The 23,684-nt window shown below is 44.6% G+C and overlaps 1 protein-coding gene across 1 annotated transcript in view; it reads right to left on the reverse strand.

Moving 5' to 3' along the window:
• Positions 1 to 260: 260 nt before the first annotated feature.
• Positions 261 to 23,684, reverse strand: part of LOC18431615 (uncharacterized) — a 32,343-nt gene continuing 8,919 nt past the window's right edge. Inside the window, exon 6 of the mRNA XM_088859854.1 lies at positions 261 to 5,368. Coding sequence (XP_088715980.1) covers positions 5,291 to 5,368 — 78 coding nt within the window. The 3' untranslated portion in view covers positions 261 to 5,290. The remainder of the gene's footprint in view (positions 5,369 to 23,684) is intronic.

The following is a 23,684-nucleotide window of genomic DNA, read 5'->3' on the forward strand; positions in this document are numbered from 1 at the left end:
ATAAACTTATTCAACACGTGACATCCTTCCATGTTTAAAAGAATACATCAATTACCGTGATGATGTCCAAAACTAACCTCTCTCTCTCTCTCTCTCTCTCAAGACTCTGAATGCACAAAAAAAAGATCTCAAGATACAAGTGAACAAAGACCAAGCAGTAATAACAGTTCGGAATTTCAAGCTCTTACTCTGGTTAATTCATTAAACCTGAAAGTGTTAGAAACGGCTTTCCAATCCAACTTTCAAACTCATAACCAATCTATCAAAAAAATGTCTTCCATTATCTAAAAACTGTATGCATTAATACATACCAAATGCAAGGAACCCCAACATCGTTGACAAAAGTCACCATCAAATAAGTAAAACACAGCAGGAGCAGACTATCCCCCAAAATTGCCTCACAAGGCTAATAAATACCACTCTTCAAATCAGATATCTAATACCCCACAACAGCAACAATAACACACACTCGTGTGACACACACACACACAAGAACCAATGAAACAAAGATAAACACACACACACAAGAACCAATGACCAACCCTTTTTACCTCGAGCGCTGCCCTTAAATAAAACAAAGATCAACAACTTCCAAAGTTCAGTTCTCTTATAGATGGAAAAGCAGTTATAGGGACTTAATTTGAATTTGGGTGTGAATATGTTTTTTAATTAAGAAGACTCCCACAAAAGAGGCCTCTTATATAAACAAGTGTTCTCTTAGATATTCTCGCACGATGACCGGTACACTAGTAGGCGGCACCTGGAGCAATTACAAAAGTTTTTATCAATGTGCAGCAGCATACCTAATTTCCAACATTCTTTTTTCTCATTTTAAATGGATTGTGCACATTATCCAAAAACATGAACATATTCCCCAAAAGTTGAATCATCCATCCAACCACTGAGAAAGCCAGAAGACGAATAAAACCGGGGCAGGTGGAAAGGCATGCTCCCTATGTCAAAGAAAATAATTACACCTTTCCCAAATTACTTCCACCCTCCCTCTGATGCCCATCAAGTTCAAATCAAAAGAATACCCAAAATAGAATAAAACTTCTATGTATTGAAAAAGAAAAGTATTACCAACCCATAAGGTCTATGACAAGAATTTAACTCGTGCATATTTCACGGTATTTAAATTTGATTAATGGAACTACAAAAAAAATCTCTTTCTACTGATGCCCAAAAGGGTGAACAAGGGGTACATCAAAGCAATAGAATTATGATGGCATGGATACGCGATCCTTTTATAGTAACACCCACACCACACTCAACCTTGCAAAATATTCCCCGACTCCAGCCTCTCTTCCTATTGTGCTACTCAACAATCCAAGAACCTGAACCCAAAAAACTCTCCCCAACAATACAGTTCTTCCTGAAAAGACACTTTATGCCCCTTTCCGAACCTAAAGCTCAAGATAGAAGCCATGTCCAACCCAATCAGTTGTTCCCCATGCCCCTGTTATCTAAGAATAACTCCCATCACTCCTCTAAACATCCCATCCTGCCTCTCTCACACTATACTTGACCTGTGCTGTTGGAGACAAGAGACTAGGTTGCCAAAGTGATTGCCTCAAGCAAGGAGAGCACAAGCCCATCTCACCTCGTCTAAACTTCTAGGCAAGCAATCCCATGACCACTTGGGAATAGCCCCTTGCCTAAGGAACACACTGAAGCAAGAGCTCCTTACCTAAGGAAAAGGACTTGGACCCCAAATATGAGGATTCACAATGGTGCCGTTAGTTTTAGAGAATTTTATGCATTGTGTCATCCATAACAGGTCAGATTCACTCAAAACAGAAAAAAAGCCTCGCCCAGGTGGGATTGATTCAAAAGGAAAAAAAATAAAAGGAAGATCAATTATGAATTCCATTTTGATGCTCCTATTACATAATGTGCAAAGAAAAACTTTTGCTTTTTGAGGGTCATTCATGTTATTTCTTTATTTTAATATTAGAAATCCAAGATATATTGTTGCAACGGATTGTTCATCATCATCATCATCATCATCCAAGCCTTATTCCAATTATTTGGAGTCGGCTACATGGATCTTGTTCCGCTATTCTTCTCTATCAAAGGTCATATACCCTAAGTCAGACCATATTCACCATAGCTCTTCTCACTATATACATCCATGTCTTTTGGGCCTTCTCCTTGCCCTTTTAGAACCTTCCAATTAAAAACCTAATGCCCCTCCGCACACAATGATGTATTAGGTATAGGCTGCACATGGCTAGCCCACCTAAGTCTACTTCTCTTTTCCTTATTATCTAATGGAGCCACCCTTAAGATCCCTTAGGTGTAATCATTCCGAATTCTATCCTTTCTTGTCTGGCCACGCATCCATCTCAACATCCTCATCTCAGCTACAATCTATACTCATCCTATGGATATATTGTTTCTTGACCACCCAACATTCCATCCTATAAAGCATGGCTGGTCTTACGGCCATCTTATAGCATTTCTCTTTCAGTTTCATTGGTTGCGGCGATAACGTAAAAGCCCAGATGCCCATCTCCACTTTGTCCACCCAGCTATAATTCTATGTGCGATATCTTCATCAATCTCTCCATTCAACTGGATTATCGACCCAAGATATCGAAAATAATCTCTTTTAGGTATTTCTTGGCCATCAATCTTAACTACTTCCTTGTTTCTTCTCCTATTATTACTAAACTTGCATTCTATATATTTTGTCTTAGTCTGACATAGATTCGAGAGCATCCTTCCAAATTTCTAACTTTGCATTGACACGTCTCTAGTCTCATCAATCAAAACTATGTTATCCGCGAACAATATTGCAACAGATTGTTAAGTCCTATTTTTTCTGCTATTAAGTAAGATGTCGGGGGTGAAAGCATAGGCATATTCTAAAACGCGCAAAGGCAAAAACTTTGCTATGCATGATTCCTGTGAAAACTAAGAAGATGCAACGATAGGATTAATCAACATAAAAGCATCTTGTTCATTACTCTACCCACACAACCAAAAGTAAGAAAATCTTTAATTAAGAATCCAGCGATAATACGTACGGAGCAGGCAAAAAATTTCAAAATGAAGAAAACAGGCTTTCAAAAGCCTAGATGACATTTTCAGGTATTGAAGGAAAGGAAGAAAATGTAGGGCAGGGACATGATTTACCTATACTAGCAGCATTCATACTAGTAATAGATTACAAATAGATGCAGATTACATATAGACCTCTAGACTCCTATAGATAGATTCTAATCCCGAGTAGGCCGTGGCAAATAAATTTAAAGCAAGCACACCTTCCTTTTCTTTCAAGTAAAAGTAGTCCCCCATAGAAAATAGTTATAAGAAAGATAAGAACAAAGTTTGTCAATACATAACTAGATTATTTCATCAAGCTGGGGTTGCATTTAATGTTAACAATGCCCATTTGATTCAAGCTGTTTTATGAATCTATTGCAGCTAATATTGTCAGAGTCAACATTCCCGTATACCAAATGTCAATTTTCCATATGCTTGTGACGGTGACTTCTCGACTCGAGCAGTTATTTCGCATATTATTTTGGTCAGGAGAAGCTGCGAATCACAAATTCCACCTCATCTCTTGGGAAACACTTTGTCGACCTAAGAGGCTTGGGGGACTTGGGATCAAACTTTTGAGGAAACATAACTCGGTGTTACTTGGAAAGTGGTGGTGCCTCGTGGCTACCCAAAGTGATCAGTTAGGATTGATATCCTCAGGCACAACTATCACATCCCTTCCTCCCCCTGGTTACCTGACTGCAGGACCAAACAATAGATCTTCTGGGATTTAGAGGTCAATTTGCTCATCCTTTCAATTGTTTAAAAGGTGTATTCGGTTTCACCCAAAAGCTAGTAATCAGATTCTTTTTAGGAAAGACCTTTGCTTTGGTCAAGCACCTCTCAGGGAGAGGTACCCAAACCTTTACTTGCTCGCTTGTTCACAAGGGGTAACAGTGGCAGATGAGATGACTAAGGCTGGGTCCCCTAACTCTCCAGTTTTCAGACGAGCGCTTAATGATTCCGAGACAATTCACTTCCTGGACCTTGTTGCTGCCCTACAAGTTCATTTTATTGCCACACAAGGAATGGACAACAATATTTGGACCCTGTGTGCCTCAGGTGCTTTCACTGTTTCCTCCTTTCACCAAAAACTTATTCAACCACCCACTTTCCCCTTATCTCCTACTTTCCTTGTAGCCCAAGCTTGGTCCTCTTTTGCCCCTCCCAAAATCCAAGTCTTCACGTGGTTAGCCTTCTCCCAGAGGGTGCTCACGGTTGACCAGCTACAAAGAAGAGGAATTCCTTTACCTAATAGTTGTACCCTTTGTTTGGCATACGAGGAAAGTAATGCCCACCTATTCTTGCATTGCCCGTTCGCTTTTAAGATTTGGGAAGAACTTCTCTGCCTTTTCAATGTTCAGTGGGTTCTACCGGCCACTGTACCCCTTATCAATGTTCAGTGGGTTCTACCGGCCATTGTACCCCTTATCCTGAACTCTCTCCAACCTTTCCCTTGGCCAAACACATGAATTTTGTTGTGGAAATCCTCGGTGGCAGCCTCTATTTGGACAATCTGGATAGAACGCAATAATAAGATCTTCCGGGGTTAGTACTCCTAGTGGTACAATACCCTTGTCAAGCTTAAATCCTCAGTTGTGTTTTGGGCAACCAACCATAATAGTTTCAAAGGGGTTCCTCCCTCCGCCTTTTATCAGTACTGGACTGCTATCCTTCACCATAGTCGTAAGCGCCTACCTCGGGCGCCAAATTGGAGACCCACCAGAACCGAGTCAATTCAGGCTCAATTTCAATGGTTGCTCTTTCGGAAACCCCAAGCTTGCGGGTATAGGAGCTATACTTAGGGACCACCTTGGCTCAACTATTGCTTCCATTTCTAAAAACATCAATCATACGGACTCTATGGAAGCGGAAGCGACGACTCAACTTGAGGGGCTCAAGCTTCTTCATTCCCACAAGATAGTTTCTATTATAATAGAGGGAGATTCCAAGAATGTTTTTTTTTGAGAGAAGGTTAACATTGTATTATTGATGAGTGATGTTTACATGGACGTGAGAGTCCGAACTCACCCGCTAGGGGTGACTCGATAAAAACTGCATTAGTTTATCATGTACAAAAAATGGGCTTATAGAGGCCGCTCGATTACAAAGATTTACATGAAGCTTTCAAAAATTACAGCAGGGCTGAAATTTGCCGAAACTACAAGGTGTTTATGTTATGTGCCAATGGTCCGCAGCAAAAAAAGAGTTGGACCCGGCTTGATCTTCTACTTGGATTTTAGCTCCCTCTTTCGCCAAGAGATCTGCAAACTCGTTGGATGTCCTCCATATATGCTTCCAAGAGACGCCCATAGCCCTGCAAATATGATCAATTTCATCAAAAATAGAGGTTAGGTGCCATGGTGGAGGAGTCATCCTACTTGCCAAGGAGAGAACATTTTGTGAATCTCCTTCAACTATCAAGTGTGAGCCCCAACAGTGGTTGAAACTTTTCAGGCATTGTAGGAGGGCCAAGGCTTCTGCATGATGGGAATCCTTGAGACCGAGATGCTCAAAAAAAGTTAGGAGGATGTTGCATTGATGGTCTCTAACGACCCCCCCAGCCCCTGCCGGGCCAGGATTCTCAAGGGAACAACCATCAAAATTCAGCTTGATGCGGCCTTCTGGTGGTGGGTGCCAGATGTTGGGTCTTGATGCCAGTCGCAGTTGGTGATGGAGAATATTTTCCCATTGACAGAGGAAAAAGCTCCCTGGGATGCCCGAGAAGACCTTGTCATTAGAGGCCCAGAAAGTGACCATAGAGATTGCCTTGCATAGGAGTGCTGAGGTATGGAGTTTTAAACCTTGAAAGATTCTAGTATTTCTTTCCACCCAGATGGTCCATATGGTTGCAGCTATGGTAGCCTTCCACAAGGTTCTTCCCACCTTCGGCCAATGTGAATCTTGATCGTAAGATATCAAAGCCTTGACAGCAGGGGGGTGACCCATTTGATGCCAAAGAGTTGCAACACTTGGCTCCAAAGTTCATAGGTAAACTTGCAGAGAATGAATAAATGGGGGTTTGATTCCTCCTCGCACATGCACAAAGCACATCTAACGGGGATCGGGATCCCTATCATTTGGAGGTGGTCCACTGTGAGAGCTCTTTGGGAGCATTCCAAGAATGTTATTGCCTACGCCTAAAATTCTCCCCCCCCCCCTTCCTCGGTTTTGGCTCATATTTTTTTATGAGATTAACTACCTTTGTAGGGATATGCTCGTCTTATGGAGGCATTGGTTAGGTGCCTTGATCTCGCCTTTCGGGTCGGGATGACCTGGTGGCGTGGTTCAGATGGACCCGGGACCGGAGATCGCTCTCTCGAGAACCGCGTAAAGAGGACGCGGGCAGGAATACCAACCAATGAGAGAGGAATTATGTCGTGAGGCAAGACCTACCTCACGTGGGTCTGTGACACGCTCGGGCTGCTCGCGTGGGCGCCCTCTTAGAACATGAAGAAGCTCCCCCGGTTCGGAATCAATTCCCTTGACTCGTTTTCTATGTTCCTACGCACACACACGTAAGATGCCCAAAAAAGCGGGTCTGAAGACCCTGACTTGTGGAAGATGAAATAAAATAAAAGTAAAGTGAAATGAAATGAAAATGAAATGGAAAGGGATGAATTAAATTAAAAAAATAAAATTAGAAAATAAAATTTGAATAAAATAAAATAAAATGAAATAGGTAAAAGACATAAAATAAAATTATATGAAGTAAAGTAAAAAAAAAAAGAGAAATAAAACAAAAATAAAATAAAATGAGGTAATGGAAATAAAATAAAAAATAGATAAAATAAAATGAAATAAAGTAAAAGAGGTAACTAAAATAAATTAGAATGAAATAAAAGAAAACGGTAATAAAGATAAAATAAAGTAAAATAAAATGAAATGAAATGGGTAAAAAGAGATTAGATAAAGTAAGATGAAATAAGAATATCAAGGTGAAAGAAGTAATGCAATAAAAGAACATGAATGAACAAAGGTAAAGTAAAAAAAAAAAAGGGGGTGATTTGGTTAAGAGAGAGAGGGAGTTGGTTTTTGGGTTTTAGAGAGAGAAACATGAAGAGCTCAATATTGGGTTTTTAGAGAGTGGGTGAGGAAGAAAGAAAAAAAAAGAAAGGGATCGTAGGTAGGTGGTCGTGACGGATCACAAGGAGAGAGAAGGAAAGAGTGGACATGAGGGAGTTTGATCATAAAGGAGTACGCAAAAGAAAGGGGGTAGTTGGACCTGAAGAGAGAGGAGATGGAAAGAGGACTAAAGGGGGAAAAGACAAAAAAAAAAAAAAAAAGAGGGGAGGGTAAGGGTGACGAAGAGAGAGAGAGAGAGAGGAAGGGAAATGAGAAGAGGACAAAAGAAAGAAAGGACAAAAAAAAAAAAAAAGGGCAGGGGGAACGGTGATGTGGAGAGAGAGAGGAAGGGAGATGGAAAAGGGAGATTGGGAGGTGAGAGGTGAGAGGGAGAAGGGGTACGGTGTGGTTTTTTTTTTTTAGGGAAGAGAGAAAGAATATCAGAGAAAAAAAGGGGGGCCACAGCAGGTAAAGGCAAGGTCATGGGTGGCGGCTTCAAGCTGTCGTTTATGTTTTCCCTTTGGGTGAGCAAAAGATGAGAGTGGACATGAGGGTACACAGAGAAAGAGTGGACCGAGGGTGCACAGAGAAAATGAAAAGAAAGAGAGAAAAAACATGGACGGCTATGTTATTCCTTTTGTTTTGAGTGAGCAAAAGAAGATGACGGAATAAGTGGACATGAGGGTTCACGGTGTAAGTGAAGGAAAGAGTGGACTGTCGTGAACGACCACAAAAGAGGACGTAGGTGGTCACGAAGGTGCACAACGTGAGTGAAAGGAAGAAAGCGAGAGGTACCGTGAGTGTAGAGAAGAGAGAGAGATGTCGTGAGTGAAAAGAGGAGAGAGAGAAATGAGAGAAACATGGACGACGGCTTATGCTGCCGTCCATGAAAGAGAGGAGAGAGGAAAGAAGAGAGAAGGGGCGAGGATGAAGAGAGAGACAACAGAGAAACATGGACAGCGGCTTATGCTGCCATCTATGAAAGAGAGGAGAGAGAAAAGAAAGTGAAAATAAAAAGATGAGGGAGAAAGAGAGAAAAGAAGAAAAGAAATAAGAGAGAGAGAAAACAGAGATGGCAGCGCGGCACGCCAAAAGGGATAGGCCCACATTGCTGTCCCTGTGAGGAGAGGGAAAGACAGAGAGAGAAAACAGAGACGGCAGTGAGGCCCCGCCAAAAAGGGTAGGCCCACATCGATGTCCCTGCGATGAGAGAGAAAGACAGAGAGAAAACGGCGGCGAGGCCCGCAGAAAAAGGTAAGCCCACGTCACTGTTACTATGAAGAGAGCGAAAGACCGAAAAAAAAAAGAGAAAGAAAGAGAGGAGAGAGAAGTAACCTTAACATCCAATAGTACCGGCCTAAATCTTCTCTCTCCTCTCTCTCTCTCCCAAGATGTGAACGTGACCCAAAAGCTTAAGCAAAAAACCCAATTTTTTATTGATTGAAGAAAAGTCCTTTACATGAGTTGAGTACATGGTTATATAGACTGGGGCCACAAACATAGGTGGATAATCAAATTCTGACCTAATTGATGAAATTAACAATTAAATAAATTAAAGAAATTCTAAAAAAGGGGGCAAAATGACGATTTTGCGCTGTACCAACAATCTGTGAAATTTCTAATCAGTCCCTATAATAGCTGTTTCGAGACCTAACCAACAATCGTGGCAGATTCGGGACCTTTCAAGCCAACATCCGGCAAAAAAGAATACTGTATTCTTGATGAGCTCGAGAAGACGGTCGTTTTGGTATCCATTTCGAGCCATGGATCGGAGTTTTGGACCATGATCATAACACGGCAAAAATAGGGGAACACGTGCAACTTTAGATTCAGAATATAACTCGTTTCTCAGTGTTTTTCGCCGATTTCTTCGTTGTCGCGTAACGGGCTGGTCACCACGATCATTCTGCAAAAAAAACGGCTCGATTTGGTGCCCGGACGACCATTTTCCAAATTAGGAAACTTTTGCCAGAATTTGATTCCGAAGGCCGAAATTTGTCATTGTTCATCCTTGATTTCTGACGAATCTAACCGTCCATCATGCGTGGGGTTCGACTCGAAGGAAGCTCTCGACCTTGTGGTCATGACGAGTCCGATTGCGCGTCGATCCGACTCGTGAGAGCCGCGATGCGGGCGTTCAATAGAGGAGTTGTGCTGCTGGAAATTTCCTGCTACTTTTAGAATTTTCGGACAATCTTCTCTCTTCGATTTCTCTCTGCTTGAACCGTGCTATCGTGTGTGCGCATATCAAATCGCCCGAGCCGACGAGACGAACATGCTCTCAAAATTTGGGCTTGATCTAAGGATGAGAAAGATACAATCATGAAAAGTTTGCCCCTCAAATGGTGAAGCACAATTTCCATTAATGGAACTGGTTACTGAGGGTGCATCGTAATAGTGTACGACCTACCTATTTTCGACGCATTTGGACGCTTTTGGAGCAAGTTATGGTCACATTACCTAAAATAGGTAGGTCATACACTATTACGGTGCACCCTCAATGAACCAATTTCCATTAATGGAAACTATGCTTCACCATTTTGGGGGCAAACTTTCCATGGTCATATCTTCCTCATCTCGAGCCAGATCGAGCCCAACTTTTAGGAGCATGTTCGTCTCGTCGACCCGGTCGATTTGATATGCGACACGCACGATGACACAGCCTGAGCCGAGAGAAATCAAAGAGAGATCGTCCCAAAAAATCTAAAAGTAGTAGGGAATTGCCAACAACACATCCTCATGATCGAACGCTCGCATCACGGCGCTCGCGTGATGGACGGTCAGATTCGTCAAAAGTCAGGGATAAACAGTGGCAAATTCTGGCCACCGAAATCCTAATTCCGGACCAAAGTCTCTCAACTTGGAAAATGGTCGTCCGAGCACCAAATCGAGACGTTCTTTTTGCAGAATGATCGTGGTGACCAACCTTTTACACTACAATGAAGAAATCGGCGAAAAACACTGAGAAATGGGCTAAATCCTGAATCTAAAATTGCACGCGTTCCCATGTTTTGCCGCGTCATGATAATGGTGTAGAACTCTGATCCATAGCTCAAAATGGTTACCAAAATGACCGTCTTCTCGAGCTTAACAAGAATACAGTATTCTTTTGGCCGGATGTTAGCTGGAAAGGCTCCGAATCAACCACAGAAAGCTTGCACGGATGAACAGCCATTACAGGACTGATTTGGAATTTCATGAATTGTTCGTGCAAGGGCAAAATCATCATTTTGCCCCTTTTCTTAGAAATTTTTTAATTCATTTAATTGTTAATTTTCATCAATTAGTTCAGAATTTGATTATCCACCTATGTTTAGAGCCCCAGTCTATATAAGCACATACTCAACTCATGTAAATGACCCTTCTTCAATCAATAAAAAATTGGGCTTTTTGCTTAAGTTTTTAGGTCACGTTTCACATCTTGGGATAGAGAAGATTTAGGCCGGTACCCTTGGGCATTAAGGTAACTTTCTCTCTCCTCTCCTCTTTCTCTCTCTTCTTTTTCTTTTTCTCTCTCTTCACAGGGACAGCAATGTGGACCTACCCTTTTTGATGGGCCTAGCCACCGTTTTTGTTTTCTTTCTCTCTCTCTGTCTTTCTCTCTCATCGCAGGGACAGCGACATGGGCCTACCCTTTTTGATGGGCCTTGCTGCCGTCTCTATTTTCTCTCTCTGTCTTTCCCTCTCCTCATAGGGACAACGATGTGGGCCTACCCTTTTTGGCGGGGCTTGCTGCTATTTTTGTTCTCCCTTCTTCTCTCTTATTTTCTATTTCTTATTTTCTCTATTTCTCTCTCATCTTTTTATTCACTTTCTTTTCTCTCTCCTCTCTTTCATAGACGACAGCATAAGCCGCAGTCCATGTTTCTCTCTTCTCTCTCTTCTTTTCTCTCCTCATCCTCTCCCATTTCTCTTCTTTCTCTTCTTTCCTCTCTCCTCGCTTTCATGGACGGCAGCATAAGCCGCCGTCCATGTTTCTCTCATCTCTCATCTTTTCACTCATGACACTTCTCTCTCTTCTCTACACTCACGACACCTCTCTCTTTCTTCCTTTCACTCACACCGTGCACCCTCATGACCGCCTATTTCCTCTGTGGTCCTTCACGACAGTCCACTCTTTCCTTCACTCACACCGTGAACTCACATCCACTTATTCCATCTTCTTCTTTTGCTCACTCTTCTTCTTTTGCTCACTCAAAACAAAAGGAAAAACACAAGTCCATGTTTTTCCTCTCTTTCAGTTCTAGGCGGTCGGGAGGGTCTAGGCCGCCCAGCGCCTAGGCAAGTGCCCAGAACCTGGGCAACCCAGTAATTTTTTTTTTTTTTTTTTGGGTTTTTCTCTCTCTAAAATAGCCTCTAATGGATTTTAAGTTAATTTGAAACCTAAAACCCAATATTTTGTACCTTTAGTATTAAAAAAATAACCCAAAATGACCCAAAAATGGCCTCAACGAGCGACATTTCCACCCCTGAGAGGAGCACAAGCCCTAGGCTGCCGCCTAAGCGGGCTCCCGAGCGCCTAGGTGGGTGCTTGAGGATATCCGCCTAGGCTTGGGCGATGCGCCCAGGCCTTCTGGACCGCCTGGGCGTCCGCCCAGGCGCTAGGCGGTCCGCTTTTTGAAACATTGCTCTTTTTCTTTTCCTTTTCACTGTGCACCCACGGTCCAGTCTATCTCTCTCTTTCTCTGTGCACCCTCGATCCACTCTATCTCTCTCTTTCTCTGTGCACCCTCGATCCACTCTATCTCTTTCTATGTGCACCGTTACGTCCACTCTTATCTTTTGCTCAGCTAAAGGGAAAACACAGACGACAGCTTGAAGCTGCCGCCCATGACCTTACCTTTACCTACCGTGCCCCCCCTTTTCTCTCCGATATTCTCTCTTCCCTAAAAAAAACACATACACGGCAGCCTCGGGCTGCCATGCCCCTTCTCCCTCTCACCTCCCAATCTCCCTTCCTCTCTCTCTCCGTCACCCTTTCCCCTTCCCCTTTTCTTTTTTGTCCTTTCGTTTGTCCTCTTCTCATCTCCCTCCCTCTATCTCTCTCTTCGTCACCCTTCCCTTTCCTTTTCTTTTTTTTGTCTTTTCCCCCTTTTGTCCTCTTCCCATCTCCTTCTCTCTCTTCATGTCCAACTACCCCCTTTCTTTTGCATCCTTCCTCATGATCAAACTCCCTCATGTCCACTCTTTCCTTCTCTCTCCTTGTGATCCCTCACGACCACCTACCTACCACCTTTTTTTTGTTTTTTTCTTCTTCCTCACCCACTCTCTTAAAACCCAATATTGAGCTATTCGTGTTTCTCTCTCTCTAAAACCCAATATTGAGCTCTTCATGTTTCTCTCTCTAAAACCCATTAACCAACTCCCTCTCTCTCTTATCCAAATCACCCTTTTTTTTTCCTTTTATTATTTTACTTTACCTTCTTTCATTCATGTTCTTTTATTTCATAACTTCATCTTGATATTCATATTTCATCTTACTTTATCTAATCTCTTTTTACCCCTCTCATTTTAATTTACTTTATTTTGTCTTTATTATTTATTTTATTTTATTTTATTTTATTTCATTCTATTTTATAGTTACCTCTTTTACTTTATTTCATTTTATTTTATCTACTTTTTGTTTAATTTCCATTATCTCATTTTATTTTATTTTATTTCTCTTATTTTATTTTATTTTTCCCTTTTATTTTATTTTACTTTACTTCATATTATTTTATTTCATGTCTTTTACCTATTTCATTTTATTCTATTTTATTCTAATTGCATTTTCTAATTTTATTTTTTAATTTAATTCGTCCCTTTCTATTTCACTTTCCTTTCATTTTATTTTATTTCATCTTCGACAAGTCAGGGTCTTCAGACCCTCTTGGTTGGACATCTTACGTGTGTGTGGGCGCAGAAACGCAGAAAAACTACTCACGGGAGTTCATTCCGAACCGGCCTCAAGCCAAGGGGCATTCTTCGTGATCTAAGAGGGCACCCACGAGAGCAACCCGAGTTGGTATTCCTGCCCACGAGAGCAACCCGAGTTGGTATTCCCGAGAGAGCGATCGCCAGTCCCTGGTCCATCTCGAACTCGAAACAACACCGCCAAGTCATCTCGATCCGGAAGGCGAGATCGAGGCACCTAACCAGCTTGGTGACTCCACTGGGGACACGCTACCCAATCGTCGGCTCATCTTGCTTGACAAGTTCTCTGTTGTTCCACACACATACATCGTTGGGGTTATTCAACCCCTATTTTCGAGTCGAGGATTTTATAGTCGCGGCATTCGGAAGTCCATCCCTCAGGGACCAAGTTCTATATCCTCGTTCCCCTATTACCTTTTGAGCGTCGATTCAGTGTCGTGCTCCCGGGTTCTTACCTGGCTTGTGGCGAGGAGGGACTCGTAAGTCCCTAACTCCCTATTTCTCGGCATCGACAAACGTATCGTCAGTGTCAGCCCCTCACAGCATTCCCCCAGCTACCGGCAAGTTAATTGTCAGGGGTCTTGCTTGGGGCAGCCAAAAGGGTCGCCCCCCTCTCTTCCACAATTAGCAGTTCTCCTGTTAGTGTTTTTGTGGGTCGCCATACGGCCACCTCCCATTTTTCATCACGCTGAACCACCATGTCAGAAGGTTCGACACAAAGAGGAGGCTTTAAAGCTATCCCCTCTCACCCACTCACAAGGACTAGCGGTTCTTCTGCAAGGTCCACATCTCAGGTCAGCCCTAAAGCTACCCCGGTCCACCATCACGGGCTGGGTCTCTTAGAGCGTGGCCCCACACACAGGGGTAACCCAACGGTCACCTCGCCAAGCACGATGCGTCTTTGTCACTCTTCTCCGGACAGTTCACAAGCCATGTCCCAACGAGCACACGACCAATGGTTTAGCCATGGTCCACCAAAGCACATGTCTGTTCACCGCGCTCGTGCACACTTCACGACAAGGCCGGCATTGCTAAAGCTGGATCCTTTGTCCCTTCTCGGGGCAGTCCTAGTACCGCCCTGAACACACCTTTCCACTGTGTACACACGCACAGATCCAAGGCCCCCCCTGGTTTTGAAGGCATTCACGAAAGAGGGTTGGAAGAACAACTCGCCTTTGCTCGAAGGCAGTTCTACCTAGCTATGAAGAAGGGAAATCATGGTCAAGCCCGGAAATGGGGCCGGGAGACCAGGACATTGAAAGCCCAACTCAGGGACAAAGAAGAAAAAGTGATTGAAACTTCCCTTTCAAAGATGTGAGCCCTTTCCCCCCTCTCATTGCCCTTGATGCGGATGATGCTGGAAAAGCATGGCATGAGGTGAACACCAAAAAGATTGCTCGAGGCGAACACTAAAACGATTGCTCAAGGCATGATGAAGCCGGTTATCTATGAAGATCGAAGCTCGACTCTGGACAAAGGCGAGCCTCTAGGTGGGGCAAAGAGCCGGTCTGACCACAATGACCCCGTCAATCCTGAGCCAGTTGAGGCATCACGCGATCAGACACCCGAACCCATTTCAGGTTGGGGCACCGAGAGCAATGGCCTTTTCGAGCAGACTGAGCTCGGGGCAGCTCATGGGCCCAAATCGGTTTCCCCTAGACTCTTGTTGAGCCGGAAGGCACCGCTGCGGGGCAGTCCCAGAGCCTCAAGTGAGATGGAAGCCAAACCTACCGAGGATGCTGCCCATGATCCCTTGATGGTGGAAAGTTCTAATTATGAAGGGACTGATCTTCTTCCCATGATGCAAGAGAATGATCCACCAGCTCCTCCCAAAGTCTACCTCGACATCCCAGCTCCCCAAGATGAAACTGAAAAGAGAACCGGTATTGTTGACCTGCTCCAAAGGGTGGAGAAACTCATTAACGAGATCGACCTTATAGACAAGAAGGAGACTCTGCCATGGTTCACCCTCTTCCAGCCTTCATCGGGATTCGTCCTAGAATCTCGGAGAAGTGATGGACTGCCGTCTCCTCTGGATGGTTCTAATGATGCGGCCTCCGTCACCCTCTCTCATCAAGATATTCTTACCTTTATTGAGAGTTTGTCACTCTCATTTGAGGAAAGCCACTCCCCAATACTGGATGGGATGAGTTGCACTTCTCCCGCTGGTAGCCACACTGAAATGGCTCCTCCATGTCCTAAAGGTACCATGATTCGCTGCGAAGCCAGCTGCATGCTTCCCCCATGCCATGAATGCCCCATGTGTGCTCTTGATGATAACAATGGGGGCTCATCATCCTATGGGGGTGGTTTGGTGATGAAGAGCTCAATTCTGATAGTGCGACCTCCCTCACCCTCATGCACCCGATGACTCCTACCTCTGATGAGAGCTCATCACTCTCATTCGAGGGAAACCATTCCTTAATAGAGGATAACATGAGCAGCATTCCCTTTGCTGACATAGCATCTCCAGCTCCCGAAGACGCCATGATTCTTTATGAGGCTGACTGCATATGGGCTCCATGTCTTGAAGGTGTCGTGGTTCCTTATGAGGACGATTGCATGTTCTTCCTATGTCTCGAAAAAAGCTCCCTCAATGATGATGATGTAACCTCCTCGTCTTATGAGAATTTCACATTCTCATTAGATGACGAGGATACTCAAGCCTTGGAAAATGAAGTTGGCCTGAGGGAAGGCTCAAGGATCCTCACCGATGATGTTGTTGAAGTAGCAGCAGTCGAATCCAAGATTGTAAGCGCCGTTGAACAAGAGGCATGTGATGGGCAAATGAAAAGAGAATCTCCAAGCACGGCGGTTGTCAAGGCTACGGTGATCAATGAAGTACCAGAATCCTATAGAGACGAGATTGCGCAGCTGAAGGCCACATTAAGGCAGTTACAAGCCGAGATGAGGTCAAAAGATGAAATGATGGAAACTTTGTGCCAAGAGGAATTAGTGTCTCGTAAGCTTGAGCGCACCCCCTCGGGGCCCCAAACCCTCTTTACCGTTCTCAAGCACCGTGTCTGGTCATTGAAACAGCACCATCAAAAGAAGAGCCACTCTCGTCCTCGCCTCCCTCATTGCTGGTCTCTTCCTCACCGACTCAACTTGGGAATGGAGAACTAGTAAAGGGCATGGTAGCCGAAGCATTGAATAAGTACAATATCCCAGTGATGGAGGAGCTGAACCGCTATCAAAAACCTTACCCAGCCTATGTTGATCAAACTCCATTCTCACCGGGCTACCGAAGGCTCGACTTCCCCAAGTACGATGGCACTGGCTCGTCGCAACAACATATAGCCCACTTCATTGCTGCATGTGGTAATACGGTAAACAATGAACATCTATTGCTTTGGCAATTTGTGGAAACCCTTACGGGAGCTGCATTCAAATGGTACTCTCGATTACCACCAGGGAATCTCATCGTGGGTGCAAATGGAAGAAGGGTTCCTCAAGTGCTTCTGTGACAGAGAAAAAAAAGTGCAGCTTTTTGAGCTTCTTGAGGTAAAACAAAAGCCACATGAGCCAGTGATCGAGTATATCGAGAGGTGGCGCACTCGGGCCATCAATTTGGCCACACCATTACGTGAGCCTCAAGAGATGGAGTACTAAGACGGGATGCACCCAGAATTGGCCTGTTATTTCACTTCATCATGGCCCGCTACACTCACCAATGGTCAACAAGGCAATACAAATCGAAGGCTTGCTCAAGCACCATGGAAGTATATCTGGGCCCTTCATATTGGTCAATGAAGATGATCAGTCCAGCTGCCATGGCAAATACCATGCACACCTTAAGTCAAAGTCGGCATAAGAGTTATTCCTTCGACAAGCACAAGGTCCCCAAATTGCTTGAGACCCTCCTATCAGAAGGGGATGATCGAGCTAATCGTGCTAAAAAGACCGGGGGAAGTCGGAAGGGAAAACAAACCCAATTACTGCCAATATCATAGAAGACTTGGTCACAAGACCAAGGAGTGCCATGCCGCTAAAGACATCATCCAGAATTTCACAAACAATGGGAGATTGAACTAGGGGCCTGATTTCACATCTGATCCAGTGCCACACTCTGTCCAAGCTATATGACCCTAAACTATAGCACACGTCTTAGTGGCACGACATTAAATTGCACAACATACAGTCTCAGCAGCACGACCTTAAGCATGCCCTCAGGTCTCAGCGGATGACCTTAAATCACACTAATCGACAGTCACGGTGGCATGGCCTTAAACACGCCTCCACAAAAAAAAAGGAAGATGGACATGATGAAAACCCACAAGGGCATCAAGGGTTAAAATGTCAAAAAACAAAAAAAAAACAATAAGGATAAAGAAAAAAGGACGAACAGGGTGTGCACCGCAAAGGCCACCATGGGCAAAATATGCCAAAAAAAAGAAAAGAAAAAGAAAAGATGCGCATAGTGAAAACCCGCAAGGTACTATGGGCAAGAGTGTGAAAATAAAAAAGGTGTGGTGAAAACCCTTCGAGGCACTTGTACTCAAGTGATGGGCGTGTTGATCCTGCCCTACGGGTCATCACGAGTATAAATATCACGTCCCTGTAGCAAGATGTTAAACTGCACAACATACAGTCCATTCGCACGACTATAATCTGCTTCCTGTTCTTACATGTCTCCATGGGGTTAATGCATGACACCCTCCTACACATCCCCTACCATATCCTTCTTCATAATGTCCCCAGTGAAAGGACACCACCCCTCCAAGGTGTCCTCCCTAATCAACATGTACCTCGGTTGCGACCGTGAGGCTTAGAAGCACATCGTGCGTTTCAAAGCATGCGCTTGCCTCTACAATGCCATATCTCAAAGAGGTGTACCACAGTTTCGCTGTGAGACTTCGAAGTAGAGCATGCAAACATGCCCCCGCCTCTCAAAAAGGCAGACCGCAGTTCCGACTGTGAGGCTTCGAAGCAGAGCATGCAAGCGTGCGCCCGCCTCTCAAAAAGGCAGAGGCTTTAAAGCAGAGCATGCAAGCATGCGCCTGCCTCTCAAAAAGGTGGACCGCAGTTCCGACTGTGAGGTTTCGAAGCAGAGCATGCAAGCGTGCGCCCGCCTCTCAAAAAGGGGGAGGCTTTAAAGCAGAGCATGCAAGCATGCACCCGCCTCTCAAAAAGGCAGACCGCAGTTCCGACTGTGAGGCTTCAAAGCAGAGCATGCAAGTGTGCGCCTGCCTCTCAAAAAGGTAGACCATAGTTCCAACTATGAGGCTTCAAAGCAGAGCAAGCAAGCATGCGCCCGCCTTAAAAAAGGCAGACCACAGTTTCAACTGTGAGGCTTCAAAGTAAAGCATGCAAGGCATGCGGCCACCTTTACAATGCCATATCCCAAAGAGGTGTACCACAATTCTGACTATAAGGCTTCGAAGCAAAGCATGCAACCGCCAAAGCGTGCAACCACCTCTAAAATGGCATATCCCAAAGAGGTGTACCACAGTTTCGACTGTGAGGCTTCAAAGCAAAGCATGCAAGGCATGCGACCACCTCTACAATGCCATATCCCAAAGAGATGTACTATGTTCAAAGCAAAGCATGCAATGCATGTGACCACCTCTACAATGCCAAATCCCAAAAAGGTGTACCACAGTTTCAACTGTGAGGCTTCAAAGCAAAGCATGCAAGGCATGTGATCGCCTCTACGATGCCCGTATCCCAAAGAGGTGTACCGCAGCCTCAACCGTGTGACTTTATACCCCTACATCTGAAAGGGCACCTTCACCATCAGTCTTACTCATTTCACATATCAGCGCAAGTCGCCGAGCACGCCCCTCGTCATGCGTGCCCCTACCTCAGCATGTCCAACAACGGTGAGACTTTAAAAGCACCCCTTAACGGTCTAGAGTGGGTGAAAACCTTAAACTTTCCCTCAACACATCCAACAAGGGTGAAGACATTTAAAAGCACCTCTCGACGGTCTATTCGGGGCAAAAGACGTTAAAAGACCGTTCCCCATGAAGCCAGGTTAATTGCGACAGCAGCTCCCAAGCCCAAGCCCGAGGTCCTTCGCAAGCCGCCGTTCACACACATCCCTCGCACGCGTGTCTTGAGCTGCCGCCCGCGTGTCCTTCGTGCGCGTCCCTCGCATGCGTGCCCTAGCAACCACATGCGACCTTTCCCCATGAAGCCGGGTCGATCGAGGCACCAGGTCCCAAGCCCGAGCCCGAGGTCCTTCACAAACTCCCAATCGCGTGCGTCTCACGCACACATGTCCCGAGCTGCCGCCTACTTTACCTTTATGCTCGTCCCTCGCAGGCGTACCCTGAAGTACTGCTGAGCGCAACCCTTCTGCCACTGCGCACATGCCTTTTGCATGCGCCCCCACGCATGCCTTCCCTAGCTGGCCCGTTCGTGTGCGCATCGGCAAGGCTCGACCCCCATCACCTTTTCATCCCCATGGAGTCATACTCATGCCCCCTTTCACTGAGTAGACCCATTTTAATTATCAGGGAGTCACATTCACTCCCTAATCCCCAATGAGTTCGCTTTTACCTACCATCGCTCACTAGGCCACCATCATCGTCTGTACCCACTACCTATAAATGGTCTTAGCCATTTTCATCCCCATTTAGTCAGATCATCATCCACAGACTCATTCCCCATGGAGCCTCATCGACTTCACATCCCCCAGTGAGTCCACCCTCACAAAAACTACCCACATATATGGCAACTTGCACAGCGGTCCAGTTGCATGACCTTAAACTGTAGCATACGTTCTGGCCGTATGACGTTAAACTGCTTCGCACAGAAGTCCAATTGCACGACCCTAAACTGTAACACACGTCCTGGTCGCATGACGTTAAACTGCTTCGCCCAACGGTCCAGTTGCACGACCCTAAACTGTAGCGCATGTCTTGGCTGCATGACGTTAAACTGCTTCGCACCACGGTCCAGTTGCATGACCTTAAGCTGCAGCACCTGTCCTGGCTGCATGACGTTAAACTGCTTCGCACAAAGGTTCAGTTGCACGACCCTAAACTGTAGCGCACGTCCTGGCCACACAACGTTAAACTACCCTGCACAATGGTCAAGGCTATACGACCCTAAATCGAGCCCAGGTCCAGGTGGCATGACCTTAAACACGCCGCCACATACATGTGCCCCCCTCCACTGCGTGCACAGCTTTTGCATGCCCTACCACGCATGCACGCGCATACCACCTTCACTTCCTCCTCAGTGAGTCCATCTCCGTTGCTCTACATAAACTCACGACATTCCCTAGTGAGTCAGGCCCATGCTCACGAATCCCTAGTGAGCCATTCCATCATCCATACTCACCGACAGCTAGTGGGTCACTCATCATCCATCTTCCATACAGCACCCATCATCCATAGACAGTCTCGTGCCATCTCCCCCAAGTGAGTCAAACCACCAACATACTCACTTATGGCCTCACAGACCATCATCCATTTTCATCACGGTCCGACTTATATGACCCTAAACTATAGCGCATGTCCTGACCGCATGACGTTAAACTGCTTCGCACAATGGTCAAGGCTATATGACCTTAAAACAAAGCCCAGATCCAGGAAAAATGACCTTAAAAACACCCCCACAACAAAAAATAAAAAAACAAGAGTGATGTAAACTTGAAAGGGGAACGCCATGAGCAAAAATGACGAACGGGCATGGTCACCAAACCATGAGTAAGAGTGTTCCGTAAGGCACGGTGAAAACCCAAAAGGGCATCGTGAGCAAAAATGGAAAAAAAGCAGACATGGCCCTCAGGTCATGAGCAAAAGAGCCTAATAAAAAGGAGGTTGGTGAAAACCGTCTCTACGGAACCGCTTCCCCTATCCAAGTGAAAACCCAGAAGGGCACAACATTCGGAATTTTGTCCTTCGACTTTAGTTTTCTTCTTGTCCACCGGATCACACGAACGCCGAATGTTGCGCCCTTCCGGGTTTTCATGATGACAAACAATACAATAATATTCTCTGTTCCAACCTGGGAAATCATTATCTGTAGTCATTATTACTTTAAAAAAAGACAAACAGAAAAAAACTCTGGAAGTCATCATCTAACAAACTTATGAGAATCAACTTGAAATTGTTAATTCATTTCTTTTGTATGACATCATATACTTGCCCACAAGTTTATTCCCTACACATTATAAACACATACCTGCTTACCTTGGGAACATTTTTACTCTGATGGAAATATGATCAGAAATAAGCATTCTTAATTATAGAGAACCCCAGTGGAACCACCATTTTGTCGAAACTGATTGATTAAGCTGGGCCTACCAGCCATGCATATTTACTTGGATTAGGCTTCTTTAAACGAGTTTTGAAAATCTTCAGTTAAATGCTTGTTAATTTTTCGCAAGTGGCTCCCCTACTTCATGATGCCTTTACTAGGACTGAGTGGCCCTATGGCCTGGCCCCATGGTATTGACTCTTGACAATATATTTTTTGAGGAAGTTAACCTTAATAAATAGTTAAAGAGAGTACAACGAACAAAAAAGTATAGGCTATCCACAGGGCGGAAGCTCTATTTACAAAAATAGATGACAGACAAAAGTGAAATTTTCTATAGTCTCAGAACAACCCGAAAGCATGCAGGAACATGGCTAAGAGTCTCTTAAGAATACCTATCAAGGTTCGTCGCAATCCGACGAGTTTAAGGCAGTGCAGACGCCAAAACAGTTTTGGGAAATTATGCCTCTATCATTGATGAAAATGGGCTCTGAACTACAGCACCATAATCAGAGAGTCAAATGATCTCTATATCATCACCGTTGGATTCAAAACGTTCGAAAACCCCTTGGTATCAATTTTCGACGCATTCGGACGCTTCTGGAGCAAATTATGGTCACATTACCAAAAATATGTAGGTCGTACACTATTACGGTACACCCTCAGTGAACCAGTTTCCATTAATGAAAATTGTCTTCACCATTTCGAGGGCAAACTTTTCATAGTCGTATCTTTTTCATCCCCAGTCGGATCGAGCCCAAATTTTGGGAGCATGTTCGTCTCGTCGACCCGCCTACACGTCTGATACGCGACACGCACGATGACATGGCCCGAACCGAGAGAAATCAAAGAGAGAAGATCGCCAGAAATTCTAAAAGTAGCAGGGAATTTCCAATAACACGTCCCCTCGATCGAACCTCCACATCATGGCGGTCGCGCGTCGGATCGACGCGCCATCGGGCCTGTCACGACTACAAGGTCGAGAGCTTCCTCCGGGTCGAACCCCACACGTGATTGACGGTCAAATTCGTCAAAAATCGGTGATAAACAGTGGCAAATTCTGACCACCATAATCCAAATTCCGGCCAAAGTTTTCCTATTTGGAAAATGGTCGATCGGGCACCAAATCAAGCCGTTCATTTGTAGAATGATCGTAATGACCAGCCCGTTATACTATAATGAAGAAATCAGCAAAAAACACTGAGAAACGGGCTGAATCCTGAATCTAAGGATGCACGTGTTCCCATGTTTTTGCCGCGTCATGATCATGGTCCAAAACTGAAATGGATACCAAAACGATCGTCTTCTCGAGCTCATCAAGAATACAGTATTCTTTTGGCCGGATGGTAGCTGGAAGACCCTGAATCAGTCACGGAAGCTCGCACGAATGAACAACCATTACAAGGACCAATTTGGAATTTCACAGATTGTTGGTAAAGGGGCAAAATCGTCATTTTGCCCCCTTTTTTTAAAATTTTTTTAATTTATTTAATTGTTAATTTTCATCAATTAGGTCAGAATTTGATTATCCACCCATATTTGGGCCCCAGTTTATATAAGCGCATGTACTCAACTCATGTAAAAGACCATTCTTCAACAAATAAAAAATTGGGCTTTTTGCAAAGTCTTTTGGGTCACGTTTAACATCTTGGGAGAGAGAGAGAGGAGAGAAGATTTAGGCCAGTACCCTTGAGCGTTAAGGTAACTTCTCTCTCCTCTCTTTCTTTCTCATCTTTCTCTCTGTTCTTTTTCTTTCTTTCTCTCTCTTCACAGGGACAGCTACGTGGGCCTACCCTTTTTGACAGACCTCGCCGCCGTCTCTATTTTTTTTCTATCTCTCTCTCATCGCAAGGACAACAACGTGGGCTTACCCTTTTTGGCGGGCCTCGCTGCCGTCTTTATTTTCTCTCTCTCTGTCTTTCCCTCTCCTCATAGGGAGAGTGATGTGGACCTACCCCTTTTAGCAGGCCTCATTGCCATTTCTATTTTCTCTCCTCCTCTCTTCTTCTCCCTTATTTTTTCTTTCTTCTTTTCCCTCTCATCTTTTTATTTTCACTTTCTTTTCTCTCTCCATTTCTCTCTCCTCTCTTTCATAAATGACAACACAATCCGCAGTCCAAGTTTCTCTCTTCTCTCTCTTCTTTTTCTCTCTTCATCCTCTCCCCTTTCTCTCTTCTTTCCTCTCCTATCTTTCATGAACGCCAGCATAAGCCGCCGTCCATGTTTCTCTCATCTCTCTCTCCCCTTTTCACTCACGGCACCTCTCTCTTCTCTACACTCATGGCACTTCTCTCTTTCTTCCTTTCACTCACGCCGTGCACACTCGTGACCACCTACTTCTTCTTTTGTGGTTCTTCACGACAGTCCACTCTTTCCTTCACTTATACCGTGAACCCTCACGTCCACCTATTCCATCCTCTTCTTTTGCTCATTCAAAACAAAAG

The sequence above is a fragment of the Amborella trichopoda genome, chromosome 2 (genome assembly GCF_054954075.1).
Source record: "Amborella trichopoda isolate Santa Cruz 75 chromosome 2, AtrichopodaSantaCruz75HAP2 v2.0, whole genome shotgun sequence".
Taxonomy (NCBI): Eukaryota; Viridiplantae; Streptophyta; class Magnoliopsida; order Amborellales; family Amborellaceae; genus Amborella; species Amborella trichopoda.